Source organism: Typopeltis vanoorti, chromosome 9 (assembly GCF_054136105.1).
Source record: "Typopeltis vanoorti isolate ZY-2024b chromosome 9, IOZ_Tvanoo_1.0, whole genome shotgun sequence".
NCBI classification, from domain to species: Eukaryota; Metazoa; Arthropoda; class Arachnida; order Uropygi; family Thelyphonidae; genus Typopeltis; species Typopeltis vanoorti.
In genome coordinates, this window is record NC_143557.1 from 116,681,247 (window position 1) to 116,701,783 (window position 20,537).

Genomic DNA, 20,537 nt, shown 5'->3' on the forward strand with positions numbered 1-20,537 from the left:
GTGTTGTGAGTGCACGTAGTGTAAATAACTTCAAAGCTCATTATGATAGACATGTTGCTGGTTGAGTGTGCTGCCCACAATGAGTCTGTTGATTCAATGGAGGTTACCAAATAATAATAATAATAATCTATTTCAATGCCAAATACTAATACCAACATGTCTGCATCCATTTATTCAGATCTTTAACTATCAAGGGGGTGCATAAGGGTCAAAGCTGTATAACTGAGAGGAGACCTCCACATAGCCTTTAAAGAAATGCAGAGAGCCGACTAGAGCTTCTGACCTAATGTCCAATCCTCACCTTCTCGTGGTGCACCCTGTTGGGTATCTACCTGGATACTGAACGAACAAGGATGGGCTGGCAATTTGGAGTTTAGCCGACCTAATTGTATTCTTATTGGCTTAAACCAATATAGAAAATGATGGTACAACATGACAAAATTTCATTACGCTGGAGCGTTGGCCAGTTAAACAGTATTGAACAAGTTAAACAAGGCCCCGCGTTGTTTTCGCCAGGGAACCAGGGCGAACAGCGAAAAGTCAGCTACTGGAAAAAAGCTGAAAGAACACACCCCAACTCAACATCATCAGAGTTAAAGATCGGTACTATCAACATAAGAAGCCTGAATGGCAAAGAAATAGAGCTAGCTGAGGAATTAGATAAGTACCAGATCCACAAAATAGGGGTGACTGAAACAAAAAAGACAAAAACTGGTGGGATCTTTCTGAACAATAAATACAAAATGTTATATTCAGGCAATGACAATCAAGGAAAACAAGGAGTAGCCATAGTATTAAACACAAAATACGAGGCTAATCTTCTTGAATGGCAGTCAGTCTCAAGTAGAGTAATGTGGGCAAATATGAGAATGAGGAACTGGACAATGAGGCTTATTTGTGCCTATGGTCCCACAGAAGGTTCTACTAAGGTAGAAGTGGAGGAATTTTTTGAGGCTTTAGAAAAAGCAACTGACACAATGAAAAAGGAAAAGTTGGTCCTTGTTGGGGATCTAAATAGTAGAATAGGAAATGATTGTGAGACATACAAAAATATTTTGGGAAAATTTGGAGAAAAGAGCAAAGCTAATAATAATGGCAAATATCTGTTGGATTTCTGCTCAGGACATGGACTGGTTATTACTAACACCATGTTCCAACATAACAATGTGCACAAATTCACATGGAGAGAAGAGGCAAGGAATAAGAAAAGTCTCATTGACCATGTCATTGTTGACAGTGATGTTTTCCCACTGATGCAGGACACCATAGTGTACAGAGGATTTGAAATTGGAAGTGATCACTATTTAGTCTTGAGCATGATAAAAGTGAATTTCATACTGAAAAGAATTACATGTAAGAAAGTTTAAAAGCGAATAAAAGTTGAGCTGCTCTCAGATGTGAACTATAGACTAAAATACACAAAGATTATTGAAGAAAAAATGAAAGAGTTTGAGAACAGGAACAGCTGGAGAGGCATGTGGTGAGGTTGTCTGCAAGGATAGAAAAATCAGAACTCCATGGTGGACACAGGAAGTTAAAGAGGCAGTGAAGGAAAAGAAGAAAGCATATCAAAAGTTCCTGGCAAATAAGTCAGCTTGTGCTCTTAGAGAATACAGACACAAATGTAAGAAAGCGAAACACTGTGTAAAACTAGCTAAACAAAAGTCATGGGAGAACTTTGGCAAGAACATAGAAAATAAATATCAAGAAGTTGGCAAAATATTCTGGAGGTTGTTGAAGAAGCTTAGGAATGGAGGAAAGAGTGCTGTAAAAGGAGTTAGAGATGATAAAGGTGACATGAAAACAGGAGAAAAAGATATCCTTGAAGTATGGAGTAATTACTTTGAAAAACTGCTAAATGAAACAAGCAGTGATGACAGCACAGTGGTAAAAAACACTGACCAGGCATGCAGTCAGGAATACATATCCATACTTGAAGTAGAAAAAGCCATCAAAGGTTTGAAATGTGGAAAGACAGCAGGAGTAGATGATATTCGATCAGAACTGCTGAAATATGGTGGTATAAATGTCTTAGAGTGGCTGCACTGCATTGTTCAGAAAGCCTGAACAGAGGAACGAATTCCCGATAATTGGAGTAGAGCTCTAATAGTACCCATATACAAGTGTTCCTGGCAAGATCTATGCAAGCATACTTGAGAAACGGTTGAGAAGAATTGTGGAAGAAAAGCTTGGTGAAGAACAAGCTGGATTCAAATAGAGGCTGTCAGGATCAGATCTTCACTTTACGACAAATAGTTGAGAAAGCATGGGAATATAACAAAGATCTGTATTTAAGTTTTGTAGAGACCTGCAAAAGGCATATGACAAGGTGCCAAGAGAAAAGCTATTCAAAACGCTACAGTTATATGGTGTCAATGGGGGCATTATTATATCAAGCAATACTTAGTCTTTATTTGAGTTGTAAGTCAGCAGTTAGAATTGAAGGAAGTACAGGAAGATGGTTTAATGTTAAATCTGGTGTGAGACAAGGATGTACATTATCCCCTCTGTTATTCATTATCTATATGGATCACATTATGAAGGAAAGTGGTATTAAACATGATATCAGAATTGGAGATGTTAATGTCAGCTCTTTGCTTTATGCAGACGATGTTATACTTCTAAATAAATCCGCTTCAAGTTTGCAAGAGTCCCTGACTAAATTGAATAACTGTTGTAGTAGATATGGTATGAAGGTGAGCATTAAAAAGACAAAGACAATGAAAATACGTAGAATTGTTGAAAATATCAACTGCATCATGAATGGAGAACCTGTGGAACAAGTAAAACATTTCAGCTACTTAGGCACAATTTTTAGCAAGGATGATAAATTAAATATGGAAATAGACAACAGAATCAACAAAGCCGGTATGGTAGGAAGTCAACTGAATAAATTCATATGGAATAAGAGAGAAATTAGTCAGAACACTAAATTAGCTGTATACAAGACAGTGTTCAAACCAGTTTTAACTCATGGATCTGAGAGCTGGTCAGAAGTGAAACACTTGACCAAAGACTGCAGATATGAGAGTCCTGAGAAGGATTAGAGGCGTGAACAGATGGCATCAAATTGCAATATCATATTAAAACAAGGATATTAGGAAAAACTTGACATTGTCGGCATCCAGGAATGCATTAGCAGAGCTAATCTCAGGTGGTATGGTCACTTAAACAGAATGGGCGAGGAAAGATTAGCAAAACAAGTGTTCTCTGCCAGGTTGGCAGGAAAACGATCCAGAGGAAGACCAAGATATAGGTGGATTGATACGGTACAATGTGCCTTAGACAATAGAAATATAAGATCTGATAATGATAATATTGGAGTCTTGACAAGTGACAGACTGATTTGGAGGAAAATTGTAGATAGGAAGTTAGTAATGATGTAAATTTTTCATATAGTACTATCATATCCTGTACACCCCTTGAGGGTACATGTCAGGAATTTGATGATGATCATTGATGATGATGAAAAAATAAGGGGGGAGGTAGAATCACAAAATAATGATAACAATTTTGAAATCAATTGAAATCTGGAATTCTCATTTCATTGTATGAAATACCTGTATAAGGAGTACAAGAAAAATGCCATTATGAAAAATATACCTTATATTTGTATAATTTAATTTCCTGTGATTTGTTTCATAAACATCTCTCTTTGTTAATTTTTGCATTTGTTATGACTAGCAGAAGAAGAAAAAATTATTAAAGAAGTTTTGTTGCTAGAAACAATGGTTAGATGACCATTGCAAAAGACATTGTGAAATTAGTTAGTTAGCATTTCTTGGTGATAAGTCATTTTGTTCAAATTTGGAGTACAGATAGGAGAGTAAAGAACTATGAAAAAAGCAGCATTGTGAGCTATAGATGAGATAATCCAAGAATCCTGATCTCCAATAAGCAGGTATGATGGTCTCACACCAGATGATGGAAATCATCTATCTTCTAAAAATATGAGGATCTAAGGTACACATAGCATCAAGCTATATCTTTGTTTTTTAAAATGAGGATCTAAAGTACATGTAACATCAAGCTATATCTTTATTTGTTTTAAAGTTTTAAAACATTACTGTTTTTATAAGCATACAAGGAGAGGAGTAGGTTCTGAAGATCCTATAGGTTGACACTGTGACCCTGCTGTTATATATGAATAAATAAATAAATAAATACTTATTTAAAGTATACACCATATCTACACAGGAGGAAGGGGGGGGGAGGATCTGGAAAGTTCTGATAAACACCTAGAACAAAAATGACATTGAAGCAACTAATATAACCACAAGAAAGAACATATTTTAAAACTTTAACCCCTATGTTTCATCAAATTGTAATAATTTGTTCTTTTTCTTTTAGGATATATAAAAAGACAAAATTAATTATGTACTTAATTATCTCCCTTGTAACTCCATGGAAACTGGATGGTGATGATAAAATATGAGGTAAAATTTAAGTGATAGTACTAGAAGAGCCACAAGGACAAGATAACAGATTACTGTAATGAGAAGTTATTGACAAGTGGAGATCAGGAGTTTAATGTTCAACTATACATTGGTCTTTTTCCAAAGTGCTTTTCCAATGGGCTACATTATTATTATCTAGTATTACTGGAGTGATGAATATACTAAAAAGAAATATGCATAAATAAATAAATGCACAAATAAATAAATACCAACCTATCATGCAGCAATGACTGCATGATAGGTTGGTATGTAATTAAAAAAAAAAAGATTATTAGGTCAGATAAGAAATTGGGTATTTGACTGGTACCAGGAGGCTGTGCACAAAAAAGCCATATTCCAGATGAGAAAGATCAGGTTGAGGTTTTTTTTCTCCTCCTCTCTCATAGCTGATGCAGCCAGAGGTATTAAGAGAAGAGCGATTCTGATATCTAACACCAGTTGAATGATATTAAGTGCAAAGTTTTATACTTTAGAATGCAAGAACAAAATACTTTGAATTCAACTGGTGTAAAATGTATAATTCCATAGAAGTTGGACTGTGATAATAACCATCATCATCATCAAATTCCTGACATGTACCCTCAAGGGGTGTATAGGATATGATAGTACTACATGAAAAATTTACATCATTACTAACTTCCTATCTACAATTTTCCTCCAAATCAGTCTGTCACTTGTCAAGACTCCAATATTATCATTATCAGATCTTATATTTCTATCGCCTAAGGCACTTTGTACCGTATCAATCTACCTATATCTTGGTCTTCCTCTGGGTTGTTTTCCTGCCAACCTGGCAGAGAACACTTGTTTTGCTAATCATTCCTCGCCCATTCTGTTTAAGCCATACCACCTGAGATTAGCTCTGCTAATGCATTCCTGGATGTTGACAATGTCAAGTTCTTTCCTAATATCCTCATTTTTAATATGATATTGCCATTGATGCCATCTGTTCACACCTATAATCTTTCTCAGGACTCTCATATCCACGGTCTCTAGTCTTTGGTCAAGTGTTTTACTTCTGACCCAGCTCTCAGATCCATGAGTTAAAACTGGTTTGAACACTGTCTTGTATACAGCTAATTTAGTGTTCTGACTAATTTCTCTCTTATTCCATATGAATTTATTCAATTGACTTCCCACCATACCAGCTTTGCTGATTCTGTTGTCTATTTCTATATTTAATTTACCATCTTCACTAAAAATCGTGCCTAAGTAGCTGAAATGTTTCACTTGTTCCACAGGTTCTCCATTCACAACACAGTTGACATTTTCAATGATTCTGCCTATTTTCATTGTCTTTGACTTTTTATTGCTGACCTTCATATCATATCTATTACAACAGCTATTCAATTTAGTCAGAGAATCTTGCAGACTTGTAGCGGATTTATTTAGAAGTATAACATAATTCGCATAAAGCAAAGAGCTGAAATTTATACCACTTCTATATGTGATCCATATAGATAATGAATAACAGAGGGGATAATGTACATCCTTGTCTCACACCAGATTTAACATTAAAGCATCTTCCTGTACTTCCTTCAATTCTAACTGCTGACTTACAACTCAAATAAAGACTAAGTATTGCTTGATATAATGCCCCATTGATACCATATAACTGTAGCGTATTGAATAGCTTCTCTCTTGGCACCTTGTCATATGCCTTTTCCAAATCGACAAAATGAAGAGATCTGTGCATGACAGTCTAATAGAATTATGATTTTATTTATTAGTTTCTGGTTAACTTTTTTCTAAACTGGTCTGTTATTTGACAGGTCTCAGATTTGACCAACTCTTATATTTTGATCTTCTATGAGCACTTCTAATTTCAACCTGCCTATGTCTTGTGTTCTTCTTTTGGAATTTTTTTACTGAAAAGTGTGTTACAAACACTTGCTTTGTGAATATTTTCATTTCCCATTCTGTTTACGTGATACTACCTTACTTAGCTTGGCTTCTTCTTCTCCCTTTCCTCTTTTTTCAGAGACAAATCTTTATAAATTCAAGGAGATATACAAACTCATCCAGTGAAGACTTTTACAAACATCTATGTTTTACACAAGATACAAAACCCATAGTCATTATGGTAAACAAGCAATGATCTTTGCCAAATGAGCTATTGTCAAGATCTTTTTTTAAAATCTTAACATTTTAATATGGTTTTTCCAGTGATGTCCATCTGTTTATTCCACTAATTTTTCTTAAAACTCTCATATCTGTAGATGATAGTTCTGATCAACTGTCTCGATGTTATCTTAAAACTGGTTTGAATACTGCTATATGTATTGTTTAGTCTTTTTTTAAACTGATTTCTATTTTGTTCTTTATAAATTTATTCAACTGGCTTTTTGCCATATCAGCCTTATTTATTCCATATCTAACTCCAAATTTAAATTTTTATCTTAGAGATTGTGCCTAAATATTAAAAATGTATAACCTATTCTAGAAGTTTTGAAAGTGAAAAGTATAATTTAAAACTTTTTCATCAGCTTCTATATACAAGTAGCCTAGTCATGAAGATTCTTCATGGATGACTTTGCTTGGTTACACTTGGGTAAAGGATTAAACAAGAATATAATTTCTTGGCAAGCATCATTTACGGTAACCAACTGATGACTATAGCTATGATGCCTGTATATTATGTCTGTTAACTGTGTGTGTTTTAAATTGTCTGCTTTGTGGGATGAAAAACACAAGTTTCTGGGAGGAAAAATCTTTCACCTTCATATGACACTGATTAACTCACCTTGAGTTGAAAAGCTCTTGTAAAGGTTCTTCACAACCTAGACATGATTTGAATCCAGGTTTTCCAAACAAAGGATATAGACATTAGTAACTGAGTTAAGTTCTCAGTTTAAGGAGTAGTGACTCTGTTGAAGCCTAATGTCCTGTAACTCCATAGGCCTGATGATAATATTCTGCATGTATCATAATTCTGTTTCCAATATGTGTTTCTTTTTCTTTACTTGTTTTTATATCTTGAAATAAAAATACTATACATATAATATAAATATAATAAAAATAAAATTTGCAACTGAACTGCTTAGATAACCCAAAGTTGCCTACTGGGAAACAAAAATTTCTTACATAACAAAAATGAAAGAGAATCCAAATAGTTCCTATAAGGACAAATCAGAAAATATAGCACCTTCAAGTATGTGATAAGGACATGCTTCATATTTTTTTATTATCTTTGTGTAAATATGATTAATGATAAACCATTCCTGAGAAACCACTATAACTCAAGCTTTTCACAGTACTCAATAAATAAGACTTATAATAAGAACACAGTAAAAATAAAAAGATATTTCACAGTGGTAAACATTCATTGAGATAAGCAAGTACCTGGCTACACACTTACACATGGCACTTTAACCTTTATCAAGAAACTACAAAGAAAACAACTTCAATATTTAAAAATTTCTCTTTTAAAAAATAAAGTTAAAAGCTTTCCAAAAATTCTGTCTAAAAAAAGGCAAGGTAGTCCTAAAATGGAATAAGAAATACAATACACATACATCACATAATATATAGGAAATATTTTGTTTTGCTTCTAACATTTATTCTTAGATATTAGTTTTATGAATAGAAATAAAACTATATGTACTGATATATTGTAAATAAGTTTGTTCATTGAACATCACTTGTAAATAAGGTATGTGCACTGTATGGAGTAATAGTTCCTAAACAAAAAAATTCCAAATTTTATAATTACTCATGTTTTTTTTTTTTCTTTTTTGTTTTATCAGTATTATCTGCTTCCACTTCAAGTAGTCCCCTTCAACTGTTTAAAGCTACAGAAAATGCATCTCATCTACAAGGAATGTGTAAGAAAATTCAATATAATTATTCCGGTTTTGTGACCACATGTTTATTAAATAAAATTGTTTTTAAAACTAAACAAGTACTAAAAACAACACCCGACAAGTTTCATTAGTCGTCAGACTAACATCTTCAGAGGTAAAGAGAACTAAAAGTTTAAAGCACAAACTACTAGAAATTATGAAAATTAGTTCATTTGTTGGTATTGTGAACATCTAAACAGTTCATTAAAAAACCGAATCCGAAGCAGTGTAAGAAAATTGTTGGGCAGGGATGAGAGAGAGAGAGAGAGAAGAAAACACTAAAAGCTATCAATCTTTTTCAATATAAAAAAATAAAAAACTGGATGAAGTCTAATCACTCAGCTTAAATGTGATATTCTTTACCTTATCTAGCAGATGATAACACTTTGCAGTGTCTTCTATCTTCTCTCGTGTATCCTCCAATTTCTCTGTGAATGTATCTAAATGGTGTTTAAGTGTTGTCACCATGCCTTGTATACCAGGTTGGCCTCCCTTTCCTGGAGCATCAATAGCAACTGCTTCCTCTAGGAGATCATTTCCATGTTCAATTTGTCTCTAAAGGAATGGAAAGAAAAAAAAAAAAAAGTTAAGTTATATTTCTTGCCTACTTCAGAGAATGAACCTTAAAAGGCTTTAGCATGTAGTATAACTATGAATGCATAAAGGATAAATATTTATACTGTATTTCAGCCACTCAAAATTTTTCAGAAGTGATGGTGACATGATGACTTATGGAATATATACAACTTTGTCATTAGTTGCCTCAGTACTGCAGTACATAATGAAATTTAGAATATGAAAATACAGTGTAACTTTTGAGATCATATTTTTAAGTGGTACAACACTGAAGTAATCCATATAAGAGTCATAAACTCTATAAACTATCATATATCTATCACTTCCAGAAATCTGATTACTCAATGCAAATGTCTTACTTAGATGGAACATGACTTTTATCCTTTGTAATTAAAATTTCTCACATAATATCACTTCTGGGAATTAAGAAAGGTTGTCTTAATGTCCAGGAGTGATATTACGTGAGAAATTTTAATGACAGAGGATAAAATTTCATGTTCCTGCTGAGAAAGACAATTGCATTGAGAAATCAGATTTCTGGAAGTGATAATAATATGTGATGACTTAGATTCTGAATTAATATGAACAGATATAATGGCCACACTCACACACATGCTCCATTAATAAATACCAAATAATATTAATGATTAATAAATATTCATGTAAAGCTATTTGATGATTATATACCATTCATTATTAATACTTCGTTAAGTTTACTTTGCTATGTAGCTAATTCATTAATTAGTAGGCTAGAGTCTCATTCGTTTTCGGAATTAACCAGACAAATCGCTCCACCAACTAAGAACGGCTATGCACATTAATATGAATTAGCTACATACTAAAGACCTTTTCTTTTAAAAAATAAAAAGAAAGAAAATTATGGTTTTGAACTGCTCAGTTAACATCTTATTTTTTCTTAATAAAACTAACATTCACACACTGAATTATTATTATTATTACGGGCAACTCCAGGGAGTCATTGGACTCATCGAGGGAGACCCCAAATCATATTCATCACAACTATTTGACATTCATACAGTATCTATCATACCTCGCCTTAAACTCATTCACTGTCACAGCATCCACCACAGACTCAGGGAGCGCATTCCACTCATTCACTACTCTAAAAGTAAAGAACCCAGCTCTAACACCTTTACTAACCACACTTTTGCCCAGTTTCCATGGATGTCCCCTAGTCCTCCCACAACCAGCCCTGTTCTCAAAAATATCTTCTGAATTAATTTTATAGAAACCCTTCAGTAATTTGAATGTCTCAATCATATCTCCCCTCCTCCGCCTATCAACCAATTTTTGCAACCCACAAATCCTCAACCTGTTCTCAGGTTGAATGATGATGATGATCAGCCTATATTTTCAACCCACTACATGGTGAAGACCTCTCCTGTTGTAGGAAGGTTGGGTCTACTTCTCCCATGCTGAGAAGTAGACCAAATATGACCCAGTCCATCTTGGGAGAGTGTATCTATACTTGGATGAATGAATGTATGAAGGTAAAAAACAATCACAAACATCCATGCCTAGGCAGGATTCGAATCCACAGCCTCTTGGCTGGAGAGCAGATATGCTAACCACTCAGTCAACGAGGCTGGTCAGCCACTCAGTATCTGTCATATATTACAAAATGTTTATCTTCTCAGTTGAGTGGCTAATCAACTGATATTTTATGGAGAATGTTAGAGAGGTCAGCACAAGGTTCAAGTTAAGTTACTTAGGTATTCCAAATCTTAGTTCATTCTTAATAATCTCTGATCCAGATTCTACCTTTCTGAATACTCCTCTAAATCTAAGTTTCAGCTCCTCAGGTTACACAATTAATTTGCCACACTTGGGCAAATTAAAACAGACCAAGTCTTCATTAAGGACACCTTTGATTATTATTATTATTCATGACACCTTCAAGGAGTCCGAACACTCATTGCAGGAGGACACCCGCGATGATGAAACTCATGATTTCATGATGAAAACCTTAGACTCCTTAATGAAGGACCCACCATTCACAGTATTTTACAACCTTTTGTGGGTGGGAGTCACACACACATATAAAGCAAAAACTTTTAATGTAAGCTTTAATGTAGTAATGCACTTGCAAAAATTGCTAATAATAAACAATTTTTCCAAATAACTATTGTAAAAGAATCTTGACTAAAAAAAATTAATGTATTATCACAGTGGTATTATAAAGATATATAAAAATGACTACTACATAAAAATTAGTACTTTATATTTCAATAATATCATAATTCTAAGAATAATGGCATTTGTAATTCAGGGAACTTAAAAATACACAAATATTTAACATATATGAATGAACTTTTGCATTCAAATTAATAACGTATTCAGGCATATAACAGTGGATGGCATTGTACTCAGTCTGCCCACACTGTACTGTTTGCCCACAAGGAAGATATTTAGCGAAGGCAGAGTTATCATTTGACAGGGTTCCACATGATAAGCTGATATTTAAGTTGCAGCACATGGGTTTGGATGTCAGGTTGGTCAAATGGATTCAGGATTGGCTGTCCGATAGGTATCAGAGAATTATGTATGGTAGGGCAGTTTCAAGGAGGCACAGGGTTACAAGTGGGGTCCCACAGGGCTCAGTACTGGGACCTATATTGTTTAACCTTTATATCAATGACAATGTCAGTGGATTGCAGTGGGATATTCAGTTGTTTGCGGATGATGTGAATCTGGGAAGGGTTATAAGTAATAGTGCACATGTGGTAGTCCTGCAGGAGGATTTGAATAAGCTAGATAGATGGGCAAATGAATGGGGAGTGTCAGTTTAATGCAGCAAAATGTAAGGTCTTGAGGTTTGGGAAACATCAATGAGATGCTGCATACTGTATTGGAGGAGCTATACTGGAGGAAGTAGGGGGGGGGAAGAGATCTGGGATTGATGATTGATAGAAACCTGAAATTCAGGGGACATATTGCAAAGGTGGTGAAGGTAACACAGAGGATTGCTGCAATAATGAGAAGGATGTTGACCTGCAGAGATAAAAGAGTTATCATTCCATTGTATAAGACCCCGATCAGAATATACTTAGACTATTATTCTCAAATTTGGTCCCCAGGATTTGAAGGGGATAAATTAACTGTGGAAAGGGTATAAAGGCAGATAACAAAGACAGTTTCAGGACTGTACAATGTTAGTTACGAGGATTGGCTGAGGGAATGAGTACTGCAAAGTTTGTTGAATAAAAGAAGGAGAGGTGATATGATTGAGACTTTTAAACTGTTGAGAGGTGGTTACAGGGTTGACACTGGGGAGTTCTTTTGCTTGGTTGAACAGTGGAAAGGAGTGATGACAAGGGGCCATCCATGGAAGTTACAAAAGGAAACTGTGAGCAAGAGAGTGAGGAGTGATTTCTTTGCATGGAGGATGGTTGAACCATGGAATGCATTGCCTGATAGAGTAGTGAGAGATAAAAGTTAATGAGTGGTATGATAGCCTTTGTGTTTCCTAGGAGGGACCTCCCATTATGAGTGACTCCTTGGAGGCCTAAATGACAATAACAATAATTTTAATATTGTAGTATATCTAACTGAGATTGCAACTGCAGTAATGAAATCTGTAGGAGAATATTTTCTCCTCTGCATAATTATGCACTTGCTTTGCAAATCTTTCCTCACCCATTTTGTTTAAGTGACCATACCACCTGAGATTAGCTCTGCTAACGCATTCCTTGATGCTGACAATGTCAGCATCCAGGGGGTGCTTAAGGGTCAAAGCTGTATGACTGAGAGGAGACCTCCACATAGCCTTTAAAGGAATGCGGAGAACCAACCATGGCTTCTGACCTAATGTCCAATCCTCACCTTCTCATGGTGCACCCTGTTGTGTATCTACCTGGATACTGAACGAACGAGGATGGGCTGGCAATTTGGGATTTAGCTGACCAAATTGTATTCATATTGGCTTAAACCAAAATACAAAAAAATATAATAATACTAATGGAAGAATTGATCTTTTTTTTTGTTTTGCCTGGAGGGAAGCTCATTAATTTTGATATGCTGAATTTCAATATGAGTTTAAGACTGTCATACAATTCTCTAGTGTTTTGGGAATCAAAAGTGCACATTGGCATTCATTTCATTGTTTGGTGTGAGGCCTGAAATGGCTTGAAGAAGAATTCCTAACTCTTCTTCAAGCTATTTCCGTTACCATGTTTGCTCTCTAGAAAAGGTTCTGGATTATGAATAAAATAAAAAATAAATATATATTATCATCATAAAATTCCTGCCATGTACCCTCAAGAGGGTGTACAGGATATGATAGTACTACATGAAAAATTTACATCATTACTAACTTCCTATCTACAATTTTCCTCCAAATCAGTCTATTACTTGTCAAGACTCAAATATTATCATTATCAGATCTTATATTTCTATCGTCTAAGGCACATTGTACCATATCATTCCACCTATATCTTGGTCTTCCTCTGGGTCGTTTTCCTGCCAACCTGGCAGAGAACACTTGTTTTGCTAATCATTCCTCGCCCATTCTGTTTAAGTGACCATACTACCTGAGATTAGCTATGCTAACGCATTCCTGGATGCCAATAATGTCAAGTTCTTTCCTAATATCCTCGTTTTTAATATGATATTGTCATTGATGCCATCTGTTCATGCCTCTAATCTTTCTCAGGACTCTCATATCTGTGGTCTCTAGTCATTAGTCAAGTGTTTTACTTCTGACCGAGTTCTCAGATCCATAAGTTAAAATTGGTTTGAACACTGTCTTGTATACAGCTAATTTAGTGTTTTGGCTAATTTCTCTTTTATTCCATATAAATTTATCCAGTTGACTTCCTACCATACCAGCTTTGTTGATTCTGTTGTCTATTTCCATATTTAATTTACCATCTTCACTAAAAATCATGCCCAAGTAGCTGAAATGTTTCACTTGTTCCACAGGTTCTCCTCACAATGCAGTTGACATTTTCAATGATTCTGCCTATTGTCTTTGTCTTTTTATTGCTGACCTTCTTACCATATCTATTAAAACAGTTATTCAATTTAGTCAGGGAATCTTGCAGACTTGTAGAGGATTTATTTAGAAGTATAACATCGTCCGCATAAAGCAAAGAGCTGACATTAACATCTTCAATTTTGATATCATGTTTAATACCACTTTCCTTCATAATGTGATCCATATAGATAATGAATAACAAGGGGGGATAATGTAGATCATTGTCTCACACCAGATTTAACATTAAACCATCTTCCTGTACTTCCTTCAATTCTAACTGCTGACTTACAACTCAAATAAAGACTAAGTATTGCTTGATATAATGCCCCATTGACACCATATAACTATAGTGTATTGAATAGGTTCTCTCTTGGCACCTTGTCATATGCCATTTCCAGATCGACTTAACTTAAATACAGATCTTTGTTATATTCCCATGATTTCTCGACTATTTGTCATAAAGTGAAGATCTGATCCTGACAACCTCTATTTGGCCTGATATATATATATCAGGCCAAATAGTGTGTATATTCTGTGTGTGTGTATATATATATATATATATATATATACACACACAGAAAAAAAATCCTTACCCACCCATGGTAGCAATGCACTATAATGTTTATATCCCTTCATGAGTGAGAGTTGCATTAAAAAAAAGTCAGTTACTGCAATGATATGTAATTCATCTCTGATAGCTGACCAATTGATTTTATTCATGATATGTTCTGAATAAAACCATTCATTTTATGAAAATTGATCCTTTTAACCCCTAATTTTAAGGCACCTCTATAGCAGTGGTAACAAAGCCCTTTGCTTGGAAAGACATGGGTTTAAATTCCATCAAGGATATTTTATAAGCTTTTAAAAGTGGAGCAAGTTATCTGGTCTTATACCTGAGATGGTAGAGTTTATCACCATGGAAAAACTGTTTTTCGTCCCCCCACCTCCACAAAAGTGACAAACTAGCCAGCTAGAGAATACATACAATGGACACATATGTCCATTGTGAGGAAGATTAGTCGTCCTATATCATTAATCTGATTTTTATAAAGCAAGTTACTTTGATATAAGCCATTCATGCTAACATGTTAACAGAAAGGCAGGATAAGGAATACTAATTTCCTTGCAAGGTAGCAGTGATTAAAAGGCTTTGGCAGTATGACTTAATAAAATTCTCATATTTGAATCATATGATGAACACAGCGCAAATATTTTTTGTTATTCCTAAAGCATCTTTCCTTCTTGTTTATCCGGATGATTTCAACATTAGAATAGCAGCAGTCGGTTTTATCTTCTAGGGGCAAAAATTATCTTTTTTTTTATTGTTTAAAAACGAGAAGAGCATTTTTTTTTTAGACATAATGGAAATACATGCTTATACTGAAATGGCAATTGCTTCGTATATCCCGAACGGAATGGCAGTAACAAGTTATTTATTTCTATGGATTTGGAAATTCATATTTGCAGGGACATATATCAAAATTCCTTAAATAAAACCACAAATTTTATTCTTTACAACCAAAAAAGACACGCACACATATAATACTCAGACTGAGAGGACGCAGTAAACACTCCTTCCGAAAACGTCACGCCCACTACTTAACCAGGAAGCACCTCTTTTCCCCCAAGGAATGTAATGTATACACACCCAAGCTATTCTGCAAATCCAGCCGTTTTGAGCAATCGCTCAAACAAGAAACTATGTTTATTTGAAAGCAGACATTTTAGTTCAGCATTTCAAAGCATGGTGCATGTTATTTCGGATTGTTTGTCACCTAAGGGCAAAAAAAAAACAAAAAACAATCAATCCCCAAATCGGTTGGGGATTGATTTTTAATAATAATAATAATAATAAAGTATTAATGATTTAGTTATATCGTATAAATGTGATGTCGATATATTTTGGGGTTCCGTTCTATGTTGTCCAACTTTTTCTTAACAACAGTAGCGATAATTAGTTATTTGCAATCAGTGGCGGCTCGTGGCTTGAAATCGTCGGAATACTGAAACTTTCTAAATATACATACACACTGTAAGTACAGTGTATACGTGTTTGGATAAAATATCAAAATTATGGTAATATTTAAAAATTAAAAAAAATTAAACATGAAAAAATATTGTTTATTATCGATAAAATTATACAGTTTGGTATAATTCAAAATTACTTAAAAATAAAATATTATATTGTATAGGATTGTTGGTGATAAAATTAAATATTACAAGCAAATATAAATAAATTAATAAATATATTTATATATCAAGAAAAATTGGTGGTGGGGGGGTGCTGCAGTTCCTATGCACGAGCCGCCCTTGTTTGCAATTAAATATCGCTATTATTGTTTTTAAAAAAATGTCAATGGCGCAGTAAATTCTCTAGTCCTTAAAACACTTGGGGATATATCATCCAGTCTTGTCACCTTAGTGAGTTTAGTTAATTCCTGATCACTCACCTTTAGCACTCTGCCTTCCATCATTCCATTCTCAAGCTTTTCTCTACACCATGCATCATTTAATACCATCCTTCCATAATCATTCTTTTTTCTAATGGCAGCATATGGAATATATTATATCAGGATGGGAGAACATCCCTCTTCTCCAAGAGCAATTTAGTCACCGAATTCATTAAAGATTAAAGACACTCCCAATAATAACTCACGTCTAACAACTTTGCGAAATATTTGTGATTTTATTACGGATAATTTGCTGGAACTTTCTGTCATATCTCTGATCAGAAAACTGAAAATAAATGTGTTTTATGAATCAATATAGGCTTAATGTTCGAAACTCCGGCATACTAGATCTCCACCTATTGTTTATGTTCAGGAAAGCATGACGCAATAATTCCAAATTATACTATGAGAACACTTTTCAGTCTAATCCATCCCTCCTATCTGATCCAATGCAGAATTGACCCTTGGAGAGGCTTTCTACACACTGAGTTCACAAATTCACACAAATTCCAAGACAATTGAAGGTCACCTTTAAACATACAAAATTCGGGACGTTTCCCGTTTGTGAACTTTTTATTTATTTATTTTTTGACATCAACACTTCAGTTTTGGAATGGTTTCGTATTAGAATAGCAGCAGTCGGTTTTATTGTTCCTCCTATAGAATAATCTAAATACATCATGAAGGAAATTGCATTTCGACAGTTTCCGGACTGACGTATGTCACTGTCAGGCAATGAAAGCTCCGGTTTCGAAAACACATCCCGCATAATCGAGATAACGCTTTAACAAAAGGCTGAGGATAAGAGAGAGAGAGAGATCACAACCTCTCTATCGGCCTGATCGTTCCTTGTATCGTAACTAGAACTAAAGGAAATAGGTGATCCTCACACTTCAAAGTCAGAGCTTTCAAAGCTTGCGTAAACGTAACTGACATATTTCCTAAAGGAAACAACTAAATAAAAACGAGTAATTTATCTATATTTTTGGACGCCAGAGGAAACATGTAGAGTACAGATTAGTATGCACACCCACGATCTATTGCTGCCATGGTAACATAACGTTTCACTTGTAATCTACAAATAACCAAAATTACTTTTTGTGGAGGGGGGGGGGGGTAGCAGTAATGAACAAGCGACGCAAATATAGCCTCTCCCTGTCAACTCCATTATTTCCTGGTTTGGCTTGTTTCCACAAAAAATGGGCTTAACATATCCAGAGAGTATTACCATCAGTGGCGGCCCGTGAAGTTTTAAGTGGGGGTGCTGCCTATACAAAATAATAAAAGAAAAAAATTTTTTTTTTGGTTACTGATTAGGAAAAAAAATTTTTTTTTATTATTATTTTGTATAGGCAGCACCCCCACTTAAAACTGCACGGGCCGCCACTGATTACCATGCAAAAGGATTGTTTCGTAGCTGGAGGAAATGACCTAGTGGAAAATGTCCTAATAATCCAGTGCTTATTGGGAGCCTGAAGTGGTGACTGTCATGTTTGGTCTCCGGGACAGGGATTCCATTTTCTGTTGCCTCCTCTCTTCTCCATGTCGTGTAATACCCTTCAAGGACATGCCAAAGATGCTTAGAAACTGAAACTTCGATAGCAGCAAAATGGTTAAGTAAGCCGACCAGCTGCCAAATAGTACATGGCCCGAACCTGTCAGTTATACGAGTCATGAGGCTTCCTATCAGCTGCCGCATAATCCCACTGCATATACTCTCCCAGGTCGGGCCTGGAGGAGAGGGGAAATCCCAGTAATGGTATGTGGGAGGTACGTTAAGACCAGATTATGGCAAGGAGACTGGCTACTGGCGTCATGTCTGAGAGTATCTCCTCTCAATGAAACTCTTTCCTAATAAAAATATATGAAATAAACAGCAAACAATAATAATGTTACTATGATTAAAATTAACTTCCCTCGAAACTAATTTCAACAAAAATGGCAAATCAAACAAAATATACAAACATGGAAAAATCCGTCAAAAAAAAAAAAATCACTTTCACATTCACTTTACCAACATAAATAATATACATCATCATTTACAGACATCAAGAGTAGATCGCCTATTTCTGATAGAAACCCAAATTGCAGCTACAACAACAACCATAGTCCATCTTCATTGCATAATTCCTTTCGCCACAAACAAAATGGCACCTGTGCCTTTTTCAAGAATAGACATTACTTGCCACAATACCAAATCTTCTAGCTTAATATTTCATTGTCTCATTCAGCAACATTTATCTGATGTATTTACCGCTCGCCAAATTCCGAAAACTACTTTGATTCTCTTCACATTCTTATCCCCGAAGCTAGACTTTCTGTGGTCTCAGTTTAGCTACCCAAATAGTGAAGTCATCTTCTTAGCTTCAATGTCCACAATCCAACCGGCTTCTCTTTTCTAACCACTGCCCAAGCTAAGACCTAACGCAAATCGTCCATCTAACAACCTGCATACCAAATAACTCTCTCCACTCTCACAACACTGTTAATCTTTTCTTAACCAATTCTTCCAAATATACTGTAGCGGTCCCTTCTCTTCCTCTCAGATGACAATCTTGGACAAGTTTAGTGTCTCACAAAACAGATAACCACTCCCAACCTCGTGTCTTTTTCTATGGTCAGACTAGTGTTTCCACTCTTCTGATCGAAATCTGCTCTTAGTGGGTAAAAGAAATTACCTTCACCGGCATGGATGCTTTAGTTTCCCCATCCCGTCCAAAATTCAAGCTCATTTTTCAAGCCATGATTTAACAAAAGATGTAAAAGCAGTTGCAGGAGAAAGAGAAAAAAAAAAAAAAATCAGCATATCACAAGTGGTAGCATGCAATAGGAACCAATGCAAAACAACTATCAGGAAGTCCAAATTTGATTTCGTAAAGCTCAACAGCAGAAAACTTGCCTTCCATCCAAATGGAAGTGGTGCCTTTCGGTCCCTTGCAAAGGACATCCGAAGCAACCTCTACTCATCTTCTAATTTTCTTCTCAGCCAGCTGGCACTACTTTTAGCAGCAACTAAAGAGAAGCTGACCTCCTGGATCACTAACGTCTGTTGTATATTGTCTTTAAAATATTTTAAACTCAGCTAATACTTCCGGTGCGTGGAAGTAAGCAAAAAAAAAAACTATTTAAAAAAAAAAAAAAAAAAGATAAAAACCTGCCAAAGTAGTACAACCAACTGCCATCGCCTCGGTTCTCTCTAAAACTTCTCCACTACCTAGAGGCCGCCTGTGACTACTAGTATGAATTCCGCAAATTTAGATCCACAGCCGAGTCCTTAGTCTACATCAGTACTTCCCAACGTTTTTTAGATCATGCCCCACCTCAACGCCTCAAAGATTTTGATGTCCCCCCCCTCGCTGACAATGGTGAGTGTTTTGAGTATATCAGTGGTGAGATGACGAATGCAACATCATTTTTAATTGCCCCCCAAAATATTCAAATTGCTCCTTTGTGGGGCGTACGCCCCACGTTGAGAAACACTGGTCTACATCATCCACCACTCGACACGTTAAGTGGAAAGGTTGAGAGAAACACGTGGTATTTTTCTCCGAACTGCTTCATTCTTGACATTTCGAGTTTTTGATCGCGTCTAGCATCGACGACTGCTAAGCAAACTGCCATCCTTCCGTCTATCTGCTACCCTCTCTAATTGGGTAATCAGAGCTTTCTCTCTCTATTGTTAACTGCATGTCATGGTGGACGGTCTCCTCTCTTCTGGCTTTGCCACTAATACAGGTGTGCCTCAGGGCTTTGTTGTATCATGTATCCCTTTCTCTCACATAAAAATGATCTGCTCTCAATCCATCACTAATCCTATCCATAGTTTTCCTTTGATAACGATAGTATACACTTCATTCGTCCTACTCATTGATAAAACGTGCAGTTTAGACATTCCAAATTTCAACATCGTCAGTAACCAATTCCTTAAAACACAGATTTACATATAATCCTTGCAATGAGACGAGGATAACCTAGTCACCTTTAATGCTACCAAAACGCAATCTTGTCTTTTTTTCTTTTTCTTTTTTTCTATCCCTAGCAAAAAAGATCTCAGCTCAGTCAGCTTTCTTAGCCTTTAAAATACTGGATATTCTTTTCTGTTCAAGAAGCTACTTTTCATCCATCAAACACTTACTCTGTACAAATCCGCCTATCCTCAAAATAATATTTACATATTAGGGGTAATCTTCATTATTAAACAGATTTGGAGAAA

The 20,537-nt window shown here is 35.4% G+C and overlaps 1 protein-coding gene across 1 annotated transcript in view; it reads right to left on the reverse strand.

Moving 5' to 3' along the window:
- LOC150103454 (puratrophin-1-like) overlaps positions 1 to 20,537 on the reverse strand; it is a 221,867-nt gene that overhangs the window by 107,954 nt on the left and 93,376 nt on the right. Inside the window, exon 10 of the mRNA XM_090398483.1 lies at positions 8,663 to 8,854. Coding sequence (XP_090254609.1) covers positions 8,663 to 8,854 — 192 coding nt within the window. The remainder of the gene's footprint in view (positions 1 to 8,662; positions 8,855 to 20,537) is intronic.